Genomic DNA, 16466 nt, shown 5'->3' with positions numbered 1-16466 from the left:
AATATGTATTCTAGATACTCTTCCTGTTTTGGACAAGTGGATTTAGGGATCCTCATAAAGAGAACCTTCCTTGAGTGTTAGGAATATAAAGCCCTATAGGCAGCTGTCCTTACTTATTTGTAAATTCTCCAATTCTTTTTTTCAATCCTTTTTTGGTTCTTTCCATTACTATGGTAAGTGTTCTGTCTACTCTGTAAATGTAGGCCTGCACTCAAACCCAGGCAAGTACTAGGGAACAAGAGGTAGTTACAGCCACAAGTCTATACATTTCCACTAGATAGAAGATATTTGTGGTTACTTCTTTTTTTTTTTATAAAGGTTGTTTTTTGTTTTGTTTTTGGTTTTTTTTAAAGATTTTTATTTATTTATTTGACAGAGAGAGACACAGTGAGAGAGGGAACACAAGCAGGGGGAGTGGGAGAGAGAGAAGCAGGCTTCTCAGAGCAGGGAGCCCGATGTGGGGCTCGATCCCAGGACCCTGGGATCATGACCTGAGCCGAAGGCAGATGCTTAACGACTGAGCCACCCAGGCGCCCCTGTGGTTACTTCTTAATAGTGTTAGTATGTTTGCTCTCTGTTGTAACTGAAGAGTAGCAAAATATGAATAGACATGAATGCTGGACAATTTCAGGCCAGGGATCCCAGTACTCCTTAGCTATTTCTTGGCTATATGGAGCATAGCTTTTGAGTCCTCAAAATTCCAGAGAATGCTTTCTTTTTGCAAAAGTGTTTAGATGTAGCTCATGTTGATCACGACCCTTCTGACTCATGATGGTATTTTGGACTTGGCTCCCCTTGAGTAATAAGCAGGCCAGTGGGGCAGGGCAAAATGACAACAAAACAGTGTAGTGGTATCAGGTCAAATTTCAAAATGCCATCAAACAGTGCAAGGATCACATTCACATGTGATAGTAGACCTGTTGAAGGCAAGATCTTTTCATGTGCTCTCTAATAACACACATTCAGAATGTAGTACTTCACTCAGATCTGATCACATTGGCTATATTACCCAGCTTATTGCTAATCTACAAATCACCTGTGGTACATAAAATGTTTGTGTGTGCATGTGTACTATTCCCAAGTTTTAAAGCTTATAGTTAACAAGCACTAACTAATCTAATTTTTAACAATTTTAGAATTAGAATTTTAACAATTTTAGAATTTTGTAAGTCATTTTTTGAGATTATCTACTTTATCATCTCTTCATTATATACATGAAGAAATTGAAGTCCTCAGAAACTAAGAAGTGAGAGCTTCCCTATAATAAAACAAATAATTAGTGATAGAATTGAAACTAAAACCTAAGTTTCTCCATCTTTGTGTTCTTTTCACCCTGGAGTGATGCTGCTCTTTGTAGACATTAGTTATAAAAAATAGAAGGCCATTGGCAAACTGATTGCATTTTAAGTGGAACAAAGAGTCACAAATTAGCCTATAAAGTTGGCTGGTCTAATTTGGTCTCCAGTTTTTCTCCTATATCTCATTCTGTCTGTTCAGTCTTAAGTTAAATAACCACGTGACTATTCATGCCAGTGTTGGACAAGGAGTAAACTAATAAAGAATCTACACATGCCATGATTAGTAAATTTTATTTTATTTATTTATTTTTTTTTAAGATTTATTTATTTATTTATTCATGAGAGACAGAGAGAGAGAGAGAGAGAGAAGCAGAGGGAGAAACAGGCTCCCAAGGAGTAGGGAGCCCGATGCGGGACTCGATCCCAGGACCCTGGGATCATGACCTGAGCCGAAGGCAGACGCTTAACCATCTGAGCCACCCAGGCGCCCTGATTAGTGAATTTTAAACCAATAACTTGTACAAGGGTCATCCTTCCCACCCCACCCCCCCAACACCATGTCTTCAGTAGGGAGGTTAAGGGAATACAAGAAAGGAGTTGGTATAATCTAGGAGAAAACTCACTACCCAGAGGGAAAAAAAATATAGCTTAAAAGATGAAAAGCTTCTTTCTTTTGGAAGATGAAAGAAAAAAGTCAGCAATATGTTTTCTAGGAGAAAGGGAAAAAAAAGGCAAAGTCTGAAGGGCAATGGAATCTGTTAGGGGCAAAAGTTTTGGTGATAGGTATTTGAGAGAATATATCAAAAGATGCAGTAAATTGAAACACAGACCTGTTCTGCCTAAAGGAAAACATATTTATTTAGCCAACAGTAGTGCAAGGACTATAATTTATAAAACAAATCAGGACCATTTTGAAAGTGAAAGGGGGTTGCTCTTAATAATAAGCTGAGACAATATATAAATCAGGGTTTGGTCATCCTGGCCAGTAGACACTTGGTAAGAGAATGAATAACTCGTGCTTTTCCCCACATTTTCTTATTCAACAGTGTTCCTTTCTGGCCATTTGGTTACTATATTAGCCTGGGTTTGCTAAAGACTTGGGGGTAAGTCATGGGGAATTGAGAGTTTAGGAGGCTGGGGAAACACTGAAGAGGGCAAGAAGCACATCTGGAATTTGGTCTGAGAAACGGTTCGGTGGTGACTTGGCCTGATAACAGGTTGATTAACCCTGGCAAACAGCCAGTAGATCAACAGCATTCTGTACTACTGTACTATTTCCACCACCCTCATCTCGCTTTGCCCATGCTATACGCTAATGTCAAAGAAACAACAACAAAATATTCTTAATTTTTGTATTCTATGCTTTGTCTTTTAGGATCAAAAAAAGTGAGATCATAGTCATGCTGGACTTGTTTAGGAAAGATGGAAGTATGTTAGTTACTTCATGGTTATGATTTCTAGGATGTAGAAGACAGATTAGGCTCCTCAGATTTTGTTTTCTTTTGCTTTGTTTTATGGATGAGGAAACTGAGTCTTAAAGAGGTTAAGATTACAGAGGAAGGAGGCTGGTGGTTAAGTTGGAGCTGTAATTTTTCTGACTCTTAAATCCATTATATTACTTGTTTTTCGTTATATTGGCATATCTGTTTTATTTAAAAATTTAATTTCCTATATTATAAACCAATACATTCCCATGGCCTAACATTAATAAAGTACAAATAGAGTACAGAGTGAAATGTCTTCCTATTATCACTATCTCACAGCCACACACTGTCCCTCCCTCCCACCCTTTTAGTAGGTGTATCATGGTACATTCAGTCCTTCCATTGAGATTTAGGTTGTTTCCAAACTTTGATTATTACAAACTATGCTGCAATGAATAACATACATATTTACAAATCTATCTGTGAGAAAAATTCCTAGAACTAGAATAGCTGGGCCATTGTAGGTGTAGCTGGGCCATTGTAGGAGATAAAACATCCGATGACTTCAGGTACTTTCCAGAAAAAAAGGGTAAAAGCATTTATCTTTTGATAGATATTGTCTAATTGCCCTTTTTTAAAAGATTTTATTTATTTATTTGAGAGAGAAAGCATGTGCATGCTTGGCGCACGAGTAGGAGAAGGAAGAAAGGGGCAGAGGGAGAGGGAGAAGCAGACACCCTGCTGAGCAGGGAGCCTGATGCGGGGCTCCAGCCCAGGACTCCCGGATCAAGACCTGAGCCAAAGGCAGATGCTTAACCAACTGAACCACCCAGGCACCCCTCTAATTGCCCTTAAAAGAGTTACCAATTTATGTTTCTATCCCCAGTGTATGATTTCTCAGTTTAAAAGCTAGTTATTTATCGATACGGCTGTCTGGAAAGAAAAGTCCACAGACCTTTTGAGAACCAGTTTTCTCCCCCTTGATCCATTGTCCTCAAGACAGGAAGGAGAAGATGTATCTTACCCCTACCTTCAGTATGGTATATCTGATGAGGCTCCCCTTCTTTCCCAGAATCATGTAGCTGCTCCTACTGTTATTTTCTGCTGCTATAGTTAAATACTCTTCTTTTATTCACATATGGGAATATGTTACTAGGACTTGTTAGATTTATTATTTGAAGCATTATGTCAAATCCATTCTCAGTGTGTTTGTTTGGCTTCGGTATTAGTCTTGTGCCCCCAAGAGATCATTCATTACCTGGATTTTCTTTCATAGTCCACTACTACTAAAAATAGACAATCTGTTCTCTGTTATTCTCCCTAATGGAGAGAAGAGGAAAAACTCTAACATAAAGTCCTATAAGATTGATATTTGACTTTTAAATACTTAGTATATCACCTCTACTGAGAAAGTATAACATCACGCTCACTGTCAGGGAGAAATACTTGAAGGAATCCCATCTGTTATCACAGAGCAGGTATTGAGGGTGACTGGGACTGAGAAGCAATAAATTGGTAACTGATACCTTCACCCTTTCATCTTCCCTGTCTCACCTCTCTGGATCACTTCTTACTCACTGGCCAATTGGAGGGAGGTTTATTTTCAAAGCAAAGCTTAGTTATTAGTAATCAAGGCAGCCTGAAAATGAGAGAGCAAGCAGCAAGAGTATAGCTTAACTGATACTCTGTTTAAACATGACTGAAATTTAAGCATAAGCTGAAGGTGAGGATTTTGAAGTTTAGGACATATATGTTATGTAACTCTTCCCATTCACTTTTTTTTTTAAGATTTTATCTATTCATTTGAGAGAGAGAGCATGAGTGAGCAAGCAAGAGAGCACAAGTGGCAGAGGGAGAGGGAGACGCAGGCTCCCTGTTGGGCAGAGAGCCCGATGTGGGGCTCGATCCTAGGACCCTGGGATCATGACCTGAGCTGAAGGCAGATACTTAACCGACTGAGCCACCCAGGCGCCCCTTCTCATTCACTTCTAAAATAACTTCAAGAAAAAGCAATCATGAAATCCAGTTACACAAGCAGGTTGATGAAATCAGGCTAACAGAGAGTCAATGGATGTGATGTCCAAAAAGAGTCTTTGGAGCCAAGGAAGTCTGTGATATTATTCCTCACAACCCCAACCCATCCTTCCATTAGGGTGAATATCCAGAGAACACCTTGAGAAAGGGATGTGCAAGGATGGAACACAGTGCCATTTCTATTTGTCAAATATGAAGTATTGAATCAGTGTGTTTTTTGTAATAAATTCTTTCCTTTGGATTTAGGTGATAGGCCTGTGAGAGTTTATGCCGATGGAATATTTGACTTATTTCACTGTGGTCATGCCCGGGCTCTGATGCAAGCAAAGAACCTTTTCCCTAATACATACCTCATTGTAGGAGGTAAGAAAACATCTGATGACTTTAGGTGCTTTCCAGAAAAAAAAAAAAAATTATAGTAGCCTTTTTCTCCTCTTGTAACATGAATACTGGCTCTTGGTTTGGTTTTTAAATGAGGAATATAGAACAGCCTCTCTAAAACATGAAGTATATGAATTATATAAACCTGGTGAGAGAAGCTCCAAGCTCTTTGACCTGAGATGTCCAGTTTTTAATCTCTGTTTTTAGCTGAGTTTCTGTAGTTTGGGGAGCAGCAGTGACCCCTATTGCCTACTTAAGAACAGCATTTATTCTAGATTTCGGTTTGTCTTTTTTTTTTCCTTTAGACTTTATTTATTTGAGAGAGTGTGTGAGGGGGGTGGGAGGAGAGAGAAGCAGAGAGGGAGGGAGAAGGACAAGCAGACTCTGTGCTGAGCATGGAGCCCAACAGGGGTCTCGATCCCAGGACCCTGAGATCATGACCCAAGCCGAGACCAAGAGTCAGATGCTCAACTGACTGAGCCACCCAGGCATCCCTGTTTATCATTTTGAATCAACTGAAGTGCAAAAGTCTGTTAAGCAAATATTATGTGGTCCAGTACAGTCTTAGGAAAATATAAGAAAACATTTTTAAAAACTTAAGTGATGCAGAAATTCATAGCAGGTTAATTTCAGAGCCAAAGATTTTAGGCCCTTGTTGTATCCTCTCCTCTCCACAAAGTGTGAACATGCTTTTTATTGAGCATTGGTCTTGAAGATGTATCTTGGATTAGGAAAAGCATTGTTACTCAGACTGAGCTGTATCCAGAAAATTCTTCTCCGGGTGGGAAGATTGGTTGTAGTCCTAGGAAACGGGAGAGGTTGGTGACTGAGGATTGGTTAAGCGAAGGGACTTGGACTTACAACTTTATGACGTGGGAACTCAGTTTGCAGCGATGAACTTACGCACAACTTCAAAGGCTTCACGGTGATGAATGAAAATGAGCGCTATGATGCAGTGCAGCACTGCCGCTATGTGGATGAGGTGGTGAGGAATGCCCCCTGGACCCTGACACCAGAGTTCCTGGCAGAACACCGGGTAAGAAACTCAGCACATGGTCCCATTCCTTGTTCTGGAATTCCCTCAACCCTCAAGACTTCTGGGCTTGGGGTAGTTTTCCACTAGCCTTTTTTAAATTTTATTTTATGCTCTATGTAAATTTCACATAGAAGAGATGACAGTGATATTACTAATGCTACTAATCATCCCTAACATTTATATGGGGTTTGGTGGTTTACAAGCACTTTTACATCCATTAATATTTCATTTGCTCCCCAAAACAATCTTATTGGGTAGCTATTATTTCAACTATACATATGAGAACAGAGCCAGAGAAACCAAATGACCTGGTCTGGGATACACAGTAGCAGGGCTAGAAACTGAACTCTTCAGTTAAGTGATTTTTATACCCCCACACTATGAATGTGTTATTAGTAATCCTTTAGAATATACGGTCCTTTAGAATATACAGAGCCTCAGCTATGCTCTCAAGGAGTTCCAGGAAACATAGACTTCTCTTATGCTGACTTAAATCTAGTTTCAGGGCTTTGATTTTGGGCTAGAAGTTGTATGGGATCAGAAACTGGGAGGTTTCCCACTTTTGCTCATTGAGTTAGTAGTATAAAACCCCTCACTCCTTTTAATTCTCACATGTTAAAGAAACAAGTTTCCTATAAATGGCGGGTATAAAAGGTGAGAAGGGTTTATCAGGTCAGGTCGAGGTCCCCAAGCTTGAGGAACCAGCAAGCATATTGTCAGTTCTCAGCAGGGGTATGTGGAATGTCAAAGGTGAGTTGTTCGATGAGGCAGAAAGAACAAAAGTAGCCAAAGTGCTTCAAAAGCAATACTTGGGGGTAGGCCTGAAGCTAAAGGGTATTTGTTAAAACTTTTGGGATTAGGACAGACCTTTTATAGTTCTCTAGCTTTTCTATATCAATACTTGACAGCCAGTGGTACCAAAGGTGATGAATAAGATTATTCTCAGCAACCACAGCCAGGCAGGCCCAGGCAGAAGAGGTTAGAGGAACTTTTAACTTCCCATTTCTCCTTTGTTAGCAGTGAATCCTCAGCCAGCAGTCTTACTTGGCCACCATTCTTATTTTCAGTTTGCTGCCTATCGATCCCTGACAAATTGTTCATAGGTAATCAGGATGTTAGCTGAGAGTCTCTGACACATTCTTGATAGACATGCTTCACACTACAGTGGCTTCTGGGAATTAGGTATAGTAGTTGTATTAGCAATTACATTAGTAAAGGGCATATGGCCTACTCAGGAATGACCTTAGCATATCTCTCTGAAAGATTATTGATCCCAGTGCTATTGATCTCTTTTCACTGTTGCAAGAGGTATTGACAGTAGTAAAATGATAGAGCCCCAGACCTAAAGGTCTTTTATGGCTTTGAATTTTACATTCCTCAGGAGTATAGATGTATCTGTTCTAGTAAAAGGGCTCTTGGTTGCTATTTTTATATTCCCACTCATCTCATGGACTGAGAGAAAAACCAGCTAAGGAAGAAGTGACCTCTTTTGCATATTTTTAGAAACTCTTATTTGACCAATCTTTATAGACCCAGGAGGATGGGGAGATTTCCTTTCTTCTTTCCTCAGCTCCGCTCACTAACTAACACACCAGCAAATCCTCTAGTTGTGTTTACTACAGCGTGATGACTGGTGTGCAGTGTGAGGGTAGCGCTTCCAGTAGACCAGGAGAATTAGCTAAAAAAAGAAACTGGTCAACTTCATATTTATGAGTGATAAATAATTAGATTGGGTGGCTTGTGAATGAGTCACAGAATTTATGAAGCAAAGCAAAGAGAGATAAAGAAAAAAAGTCCATTTGAGGCCTGGCCTCCCCTTGTCCTTTATCTGGATCTGGGGGAGTATTTACTGGAAGAGTATTTTCTGGGGGAATATTTACTGGTTCTTTTTGATGGCAGTGATCCTGGGTTTTACGTGATTTTTCCTTATTTCAGATTGATTTTGTAGCCCATGATGACATCCCTTATTCTTCTGCTGGGAGCGATGATGTTTATAAGCACATCAAGGAAGCAGGTGAGTAAGCTGATGTACATCCTCACTTTATGGAGTCTCAGGGGCAGTAACAGAGATTTAATGACATTGCTACTTTACAGAGGAAAACTTATACACTTAGAAATTCAATATACTTTCAGTCACACTTAAGATGTTTATGTGAGCATAGCACTGATATCCATCAATTCTCAGTCTAAACATCTACTTTTGATATCTCTTTTAATTTTAGGAATCTCTCTCCCAGGCCCATATTTTTTTTTAATATTAGGGCCATATAGTTCTTCCTTTCCTTACCCCTAGCCTTTGATTCAGTCCTCTTCCTGTATGTCAGCATCTCCAGACTTCACTTAGAAGATCGTTTTTTGAGGAAAAGAATGTTGCTCCCAGTGTCCATCTAGTCCTACTGCCTGGGTTAACCAGAATGTCACAGTGTTTGTATGTGTTCTTGGATTAGGTATGTTTGCACCAACACAGAGGACAGAAGGTATCTCCACATCAGACATCATCACCCGAATTGTCCGGGATTATGATGTTTATGCCCGACGGAACCTACAGAGGGGCTACACAGCAAAGGAGCTCAATGTCAGCTTTATCAATGTGAGTTCGACTTCATCCCAGAGTTCCCTGGCCCTATAGGACACATGTTTGCCTCCTACTTTATCTGAGCTAAAGTTGCTTTTCAGTCTGCTGTAATTATCACCTCCAAAATTCAATGAATGCCTCTTTGCTGATTACACTGTGCTAAGCTCTTTACAAAAAGAATAAAACAGAGGCATTCTCTGCCTTTATGGTCTAGTATCAACACATTGATATAAAGACACACAGCCAATTAAATAAGAATATGTTACTCGAGGTGCCTGGGTAGCTCAGTCGTTAAGCATCCGCCTTTGGCTCAGGTCATGATCCCAGTGTCCTGGGATCAAGCCCCGCATTGGGCTCCCTGCTCAGCGGGCAGCCTGCTTCTCCCTCTCCCACTCCCCCTGCTTGTGTTCCCTCTCTCGCTGTGTCTCTCTCTGTCAAATAAATAAATAAAATCTCAAAAAAAAAATATGTTACTTAACATAGTACAGTATTTATATCAAATATATTTAAAACAGCTTTTTTTTTTTTTGATTCGATGGTCTTTGGAAAATGTAATGAAAGTTGTGGGTCCTCTCCCTGTGTGGATAGTGGCACACAACATTTTCCATGCAATTTCTCAGGGCATGTGGACCTAGGTTTTAAAATTTGATTTATGAAAGCAAAGTGTATCTTAGCTTAATATTGCCTTTTAGAAACAAACTGCTATACATGTTGTATATAAATTTTATCTTAATAAAGTTGATTTTAAAAGAAGAAAGCTGGGCGCCTGGGTGGCTCAGTTGGTTAAGCGACTGCCTTCGGCTCAGGTCATGATCCTGGAGTCCCAGGATCGAGTCCCGCATCGGGCTACCTGCTCAGCAGGGAGTCTGCTTCTCCCTCTCCTGCTCCCCCCTCTTGTGCTCTTTCTCTCTCTCACTCTCTCTCTCAAATAAATAAATAAAATCTTAAAAAAAAAATAAAAATAAAAATAAATAAAAGAAGAAAGCTGCTAACTATAATTCTATACAAGTAGCTTACCATGCTCCCTTACCTGCTGCCAGTTGTGTGAATAATGAATAGATGAAATGGTTTCATCGAAATGTGTTTATCTTTGCAGATAAACCCTAGCTTTTGTTAACCACCTACTACAGAATCTTTTTCAGGTGTTTAAAAATACTAAACATATTCCCGTTCCCCTTTATGATCTGGAAATTATGAAAATACTTTTCCTTTGGCTAAACATCCTCCCCCCACCCCCAGAGGGTTCATACCATTTTCCCTTCTGTTAGGGAAGCTGGTAGGACCATAGAGTATCATCTTCATTTTGCAAATGAGCAAACAGATCTCTAAATACTAAAAAATAAAACAAACAGCTCTTCTAAAATCATAGCATAAGCCAATGATAGAAAGCATCCAGTACAATAAGCAAATTAAGTAAAAGATCTGCTACTTCAACCTATTATAGTTGTCTTATTCTTGGCAATATTGTGCAGTAATCCTGTGGCGCCTTATGTATCTTCATCTAGAATGGGGTTTGGGTTATGTTGGGCATGTTTATGTTCCAAGTTTATGGTTTTTTTTTTTTTAATTATTATGTTCAGTTAGCCAACGTCTTGTACATCACTAATTTTTGATGTAGTCTTAAAAAATCTGACTTCATTTGGCTATATGCCCATCTGTTACTGAGCATACTCTATATATTTAGTTTAGTCCAGGCTTCTACAATGTTCGGATTATCACACTTTCATATAAGATGACCATCCAGAGTATATTTAATCTGTTATTATGCTAGAGAAACAAGGGATAGATTAGGGCGAAGTGAAATTCTAATGACTGGAAATAGTGTCAGTAGAGTGCTGAAATACTTTTTTCTTCTTCTCCCTTTGGAATGGAGGTCAGAGTATTATTTCTCAAAACAATTATTTCTTTACTTAGGAGAAGAAATACCACTTGCAAGAGCGGGTTGACAAAGTAAAGAAGAAAGTGAAAGATGTGGAAGAAAAGTCAAAAGAATTTGTTCAGAAGGTCGAGGAAAAAAGCATTGATCTCATTCAGAAATGGGAGGAGAAATCCCGAGAATTCATTGGAAGTTTCCTGGAAATGTTTGGTCCAGAAGGAGCGCTGGTATGTTCTTTCCTGGTGGACAGTTTAGGGAATTTCAGGAAAATTTAGGGAATTTTCATGCTGTGGAAAGAATTATAGCATTATAGAAAGGGACATCAACATTAAGTAGTTATCTAATCTGTTCCTTATATTGGGCTGAACTATATTTCAACTATCCCCAAAAAGTTGTTTAAAATCGTTACGCAAAGAGGTTACATATTCTCCTAAATAATTTTGCCAGCTGTCAACCTCCAAATCTGGTGATAAGCAAGTAACCTTGCCCAGCTTCTTTCTGTATTATAGTTTTAGATAAAAAGGAAAGGAAAGAATGAAGAACAGTAAAAAGAAAGCTGTGCCATTACAAACAGCTGCTGCAGAGCTGCTGCCTGAGGTTAGAGTTCTGTCCTTGAGGAGTAACAAGATCTTTTCAAGCCAAATAGAAGGTGAATGTAGTTATTTAGCAAATGGGCCCTAGGATATCTGGAAGGATCTAACTGTGAAAGTATTTGATACCAGAACAGATTATTCAGGGAGAATATAGAATTTCCTTTTCAAAGAGCTCTAAAACTAGAATAGGTACTCTTTTGTCTGGGTTAGTTCCTTTGTTTTTGCCTGGAGCCTGGACTGCAGACCAAGTAGCCATTTAAGAATTCCTTTGACACAGAAGTCGAGAATTGGGTGACTGCAGATAACGTGTGGAAACCCTTAGATAAGTAGCATAGTGTGGACTACTTTAGGGAGGAAATTGCTTAAAATTTTAGATATATCCCTCCCCTAGCTTATTTGATCACTTTTGACATTGCAGAGGGCACTTGTGATAATTTGAAGTCTCAGATCCTCCAATGGTGATTTAGTAAGATCCCTAGGTTTCTTCTAATTCTTCCTTTTGGTCTCCCTAGAAACATATGCTGAAAGAGGGGAAAGGCCGGATGCTGCAGGCCATCAGTCCAAAGCAGAGTCCCAGCAGCAGCCCCACTCGGGAACGCTCCCCCTCCCCGTCTTTTCGATGGCCCTTCTCTGGCAAGACTTCCCCGCCTTCCTCCCCAGCAAACCTTTCCAGGCACAAGGCTGCAGCCTATGATATCAGTGAGGATGAAGAAGACTAAGTTTTCATCCCTCCTTTCCTCTTCCCTCCCTCTGTCCCATCACCTTTGGAAGCTCTCTGTTGAATTTCAAATTGTGATTCCAACACTAAACCTAAGGACAGCTACAAAGGAAAGAAAGTTGGGGCAGGAGGGTGTAGGATGGGATCAGCAGCCCATCCTCCAAGAGACATCACCTAGCCACACGAAGAAAGAGGCTGACTACACCTCAGAAACCTGTTCTGCACCCATATACCCTCCCTACAGACTTTGCTTTACTGTTTATGTTCATGTGATTTTGACAGGGAAATTGTCATTTTTATTAATTTTTTAAAAATTCGTCTTTCAAATGTTGTAAGTAGAACTAATTCTTTGCCCCTGAGGAGTGGGCAGAAGGAAGTGGTGTATTACCCAGAGGCCTTTTCTTCCTGATACACTATAGTGTTTGCCTTCTGTTGGTGGCTTGCCAAGTCCTTCAAGCAATGAGCCATGCTGATGAGTGATTTCAGGGGGAGGGGAAATAGCATAATTTTGGTGTCCTTAAAAAAAAGCTAAAAGCTGAGTAAACTCAGTCACAAACCCCCTCAATGAATTGCTGGCACATGTGTCAATGTGGCTGTGAGAAGAAGATCTGAGCCGAACTTTTCTTACTCCCTGAGGAGTTTCTTGTTGGACCCGATGGGGCCCATGGAAAGACACTGATGTGGATGGGACAGACCACATGGCATCAGCTGCGGTTTTCCTGCTGTGTTCATCTTCTCAGAAAACTCTGTTGCCCAGTTATTTGGGAACTCTTGTCAATCTCTTTCCTACAGTCTACCTTTGAAGGAAGGAACACTTTCAGGTTTATTGTGATTGGGGAGGGGAGTGGGACAGTACTCAATCCTATAAAGGATCAGGTTAGGTTAATTTTCCCATCTGGGTGTAAGTCCCTGGCCCTGCTATTTCAGTGCTTATTACCTAGCTTTTTACAGAGGATACTTTGTAAATGTCTGCAGTTTGAACATGATCTGTTAATCCATGTTGCTCAAAGCCATATTGAATATTTAGAGAGATTTGCACAGAATTTAAACACAAAAGTATAAAGAAACACCCCCCCCCCCCCTAAAGCCTTATCTTGAACTCTGTCCTTCTTAAGAATGTTCTTAACTGGAACTAATGCTCCAGGTGGTGTTTCTTTTCCTCTGAAGGTTGCAGTGGTTGGGACTTCCCTCCGCTGCCCCTCCAGCAGGCCACAAAACATTACAAGAGAATGGCAGGTTCTCTCCCTTTCCCACGTGTGCCTGGTGGTTATGGTCCCACTTCTCCTGTTAGGTTGCCCAGGAGGATTCGTCACTTATATTCCACATCAGAGTTGCTGAAGCTTAACACTTGCAGTTGAGTACGAGCTCATTTTAAGCCTCTAGCATTCTGCAGCTACATGACCGAGCAGACCATCATCTTCAATAATCCTGTAGCTGGGTTCAGGGGTAAAATTGCTTATGTCCAGGCCCCACCCTGTCACTCATAAATACCCCTTGTGGGGGTGGAGTTTTGGTGTTTTCAGCTAAGAAAACTGCATTTTATCTTTTCTTGCCCCTATGCTAGGGCTGTAAGCATCTCATAGTCTCTTCCCTAAATACTTTCTGGTAAAACCTGCTCTTCTGCCTGAGGATCAGAGGCTAGAATCACTGCCTGCTTGCACAGCAGGACTACCTGGTTTCCTAAAACTCCGATCACCCAGAGAGACAGAGTAGAGACAAAGAGAGGGAAATCTCTTGTTGTCCTGACGGCTTATGTAAACTACATTTCTGACTCTTCTCATGAAGTGCTATTTTTGCTATCAAATATGGTTTACATGAGCTTTGACTTGGAATCCTTTTTTTGAAACAGTTCAAGTTCTTGTTTTCCTACATTAACCAGCTTCGTAGGATCACATATTTTAACTTTTCTGCTTTAGTCTTCCCTCTTTGGGCATTCTGCCTATCTCTGTCTTATTCTCCCTGGTATAGAAAGATGATGAAATCATCACTGAAGGTCACCTACCTGTTCCCTCAAAGTACATATTGGCCAAGTGTATTTGGCAAGGGAGATGCTCAGAATGTGGTTTTCCTCCCTGCATGTCACTCCTCTCAAGTTTACTGTCTGGACCTCTTCCTCTGCTCTGTCAATGGGCTACTTTGGGCATTCCCTGCCCTTGGAATATAACCGCTCTGCTAATAAGTTCTGTGAGACCGCCAGGGCCAGCATATGCACAAGTGCTTGGAAAGCCCTCTCACCCCTTTTGATGAGCCTCTGTGGCCTCAGTCTCCTAACACTAGTGCATCCTCAAATAATTTTGACTTAAGGCTAAAACTTTTATTGTGTGGCATATTAGCTACTTTGGGATAAATGTGATCCTAGGTGCTGGACAAGGATGTGTGGAGGGAAGAAGCTGTTGGGATGATGTGTTATTTGATCATTTGTGCCTAATTAAATGAAGTTAGTGGTTTGCCTACCATGACCATGCCTGTGATCTGTAAATCTTCTATTATTAATTTTAATATTAACTATTAATATTGATTTCTAATATTAATATTAATTAGCTATTTCCCTGAATCCCACACACAAAGCAATAAGCCAAATGTAGCAGAGATGGGAGAGCCTTAAACACTGGTTGGCTTCAGAGCTCAGTCTGTAAGACAGAAGAATGGAGACAAACCCAGGAGCTGGTGCTGGGGAGGTGCTACTTCATTTACCTTGAGATGGCTGGGCAGAAAGTTTGCTCTTTTCATACACTAGACTCAGTAGCACTAAGGAATAGAGGTTGAAACTTTAGAGGAGTAGAAACAGATTCTTTGTACTGCTGCAGCTGTTTCTGATAGCTAGAGCCAAAGACCATTATTTCGCTGAGGCTTGGGTAAGAAGGCTGGGGATAGGAGGAGGTTGAAGATGCTAAATAAGAAAAAATATGAAGCATTATGAGGTCAAGAGAACTTTTGACTTTTTCAGATTGCTGATAACCCAGCACCCGAGTTAGATTTTTCTTATTTTACTTGTGACCACACAACTGGTCAGGCAGCCTCTGGATATTCCATCCCCCGGTGGCGCGCCCCCCCCCCCCCCCCCCCCCCCCCCCCCCCCCCGCCCCAGATGGTTCTTCACAGTGCTTTTGTTTCTCCGGATTATCTTGATTTGTGGGTAGCTTTTGTTATTCTGGAGCTCATTGCTTTTTTGACCCTGTTCTAGATCTCTGTCTAAAATCTTTCCAAATCAATTATATTTTGCTGCTTTTCTTTAATTCCCTAAAAGCCTTAGCTTCTACATTTTCTGTCAGCACACACTTTCACCAGAAGTTGAACTAATACAGGTAGGAAAAAAAGCTCCCTTAGCAATGTTTTTAACTAATGGTATTTTTTTTTAAAGCTTACCAATATAGGTATTTTTAAAGATTGTATTTTTCAAAATCATACAATGATTGTTCTTGTTTTCTCTCATAGAATAGATTGTCATGGGATAAAGAGTGGTCCCTAGCTTCTATTTTTCCAAATAAGTAGGACATGTTCTTAGGATTATACTATTAAAAGTTAATTTTCTTTAAAAGAAAGAAGAAAGATTTTCTGTCTGCCAAAGTTGTATGTTAATTCTCAGATTGGGATAGAAAACAAAAGTGCTAGGTTTAATACTAGGATGACTCAGGTTGTGTTCCTTTAGGTTTAAAGAGGGCTTTCCCACCCTTCTTAGGGGGGCACTGACTGTTTTAAACACAGAGAGTTGATTGGTTGCTTTGTATTGAGGATCTTGAAAAGAAAAGGGCGTGTGGGAAGAAACACTGGCCTTGATGTGAATGTTAGCCCCATCCCCAGTGCCATCATCCATAGGGCATTTTCCTCAATCCGTGTTCAGTACATTGTTTTCCTATGTGAGTGTTATTAATTTGTTCAGTTATTTTGGCCTTTGTCATTAGGCAAATAAAGGCAAAGTTGTTTTACCTAATGTTCCATTTCCTATGTTTTTGACCTGGTATACATGTGTATAAGATGTTTTATGTATTTGGGACTTTTACCTATACCCTCAGTTCCTTTGGTTTTGCATCGTAATTTGTCCCCTCAAAATTGTTCCATGACCATATTATCAGGGAAATCCTTTTGCAGCTTTGCATAGAAGGCCCAAAAAGCCATTGTGCCTCTAAGGGAGGCTGATCCAGACCTATGAGGTCTAATGTCATCAGTGTCCTAATGACATCTTCAGAAGTCTGGTTTCTTTTGAGACTTTAGGTTTGTACTATTTTTGCCTGGTTGAGTTCCTTTTTTTTTTTTTTTTTTTAGTTGACATACAATGTTACATTAGTTTTAGGTGTACAACTTAGTGGTTTGATAAGTTTATACATTCTGCTATGCTCACCACAAGTATACCATCTGTCCCATTACATTGCTATTACAATATCATTCACTGTATTCCTTTTTTTTTTTTAAGATTTTATTTATTTATTTGAGAGAGTGAGAGCAGGTATGCATGGGCAGAGGGAGAGGGAGAGTCTTTTTTTTTTTAAAGATTTTATTTATTTATTTATTAGAGAGCGAGCGAGAGAGAAAC

General features: G+C 40.1%; 1 protein-coding gene across 5 annotated transcripts in view; it reads left to right on the top strand.

Annotated features, from left to right (window-relative positions):
* The window catches only part of PCYT1A (phosphate cytidylyltransferase 1A, choline), a 62064-nt gene extending 46198 nt beyond the window's left edge, over window positions 1-15866 (top strand). For all 5 annotated transcript variants that reach the window (XM_045903074.2, XM_054504247.2, XM_045903075.3 and 2 more), the window contains 6 exons: window positions 5003-5119; window positions 6022-6173; window positions 8109-8187; window positions 8621-8763; window positions 10663-10851; window positions 11730-15866. In XM_045903074.2, coding sequence (XP_045759030.1) covers window positions 5003-5119; window positions 6022-6173; window positions 8109-8187; window positions 8621-8763; window positions 10663-10851; window positions 11730-11936 — 887 coding nt within the window. In that variant the 3' untranslated portion in view covers window positions 11937-15866. The remainder of the gene's footprint in view (window positions 1-5002; window positions 5120-6021; window positions 6174-8108; window positions 8188-8620; window positions 8764-10662; window positions 10852-11729) is intronic.
* Window positions 15867-16466: the final 600 nt, after the last annotated feature.

The sequence above is a fragment of the Mirounga angustirostris genome, unplaced genomic scaffold (assembly GCF_029215605.1).
Source record: "Mirounga angustirostris isolate CCGP_5_RB_7025 unplaced genomic scaffold, mMirAng1.0.hap1 SCAF_1, whole genome shotgun sequence".
NCBI classification, from domain to species: Eukaryota; Metazoa; Chordata; class Mammalia; order Carnivora; family Phocidae; genus Mirounga; species Mirounga angustirostris.
The sequence above is the reverse complement of the archived record's forward strand: the minus strand, read 5'-3'. Positions and strand labels throughout refer to the sequence as shown.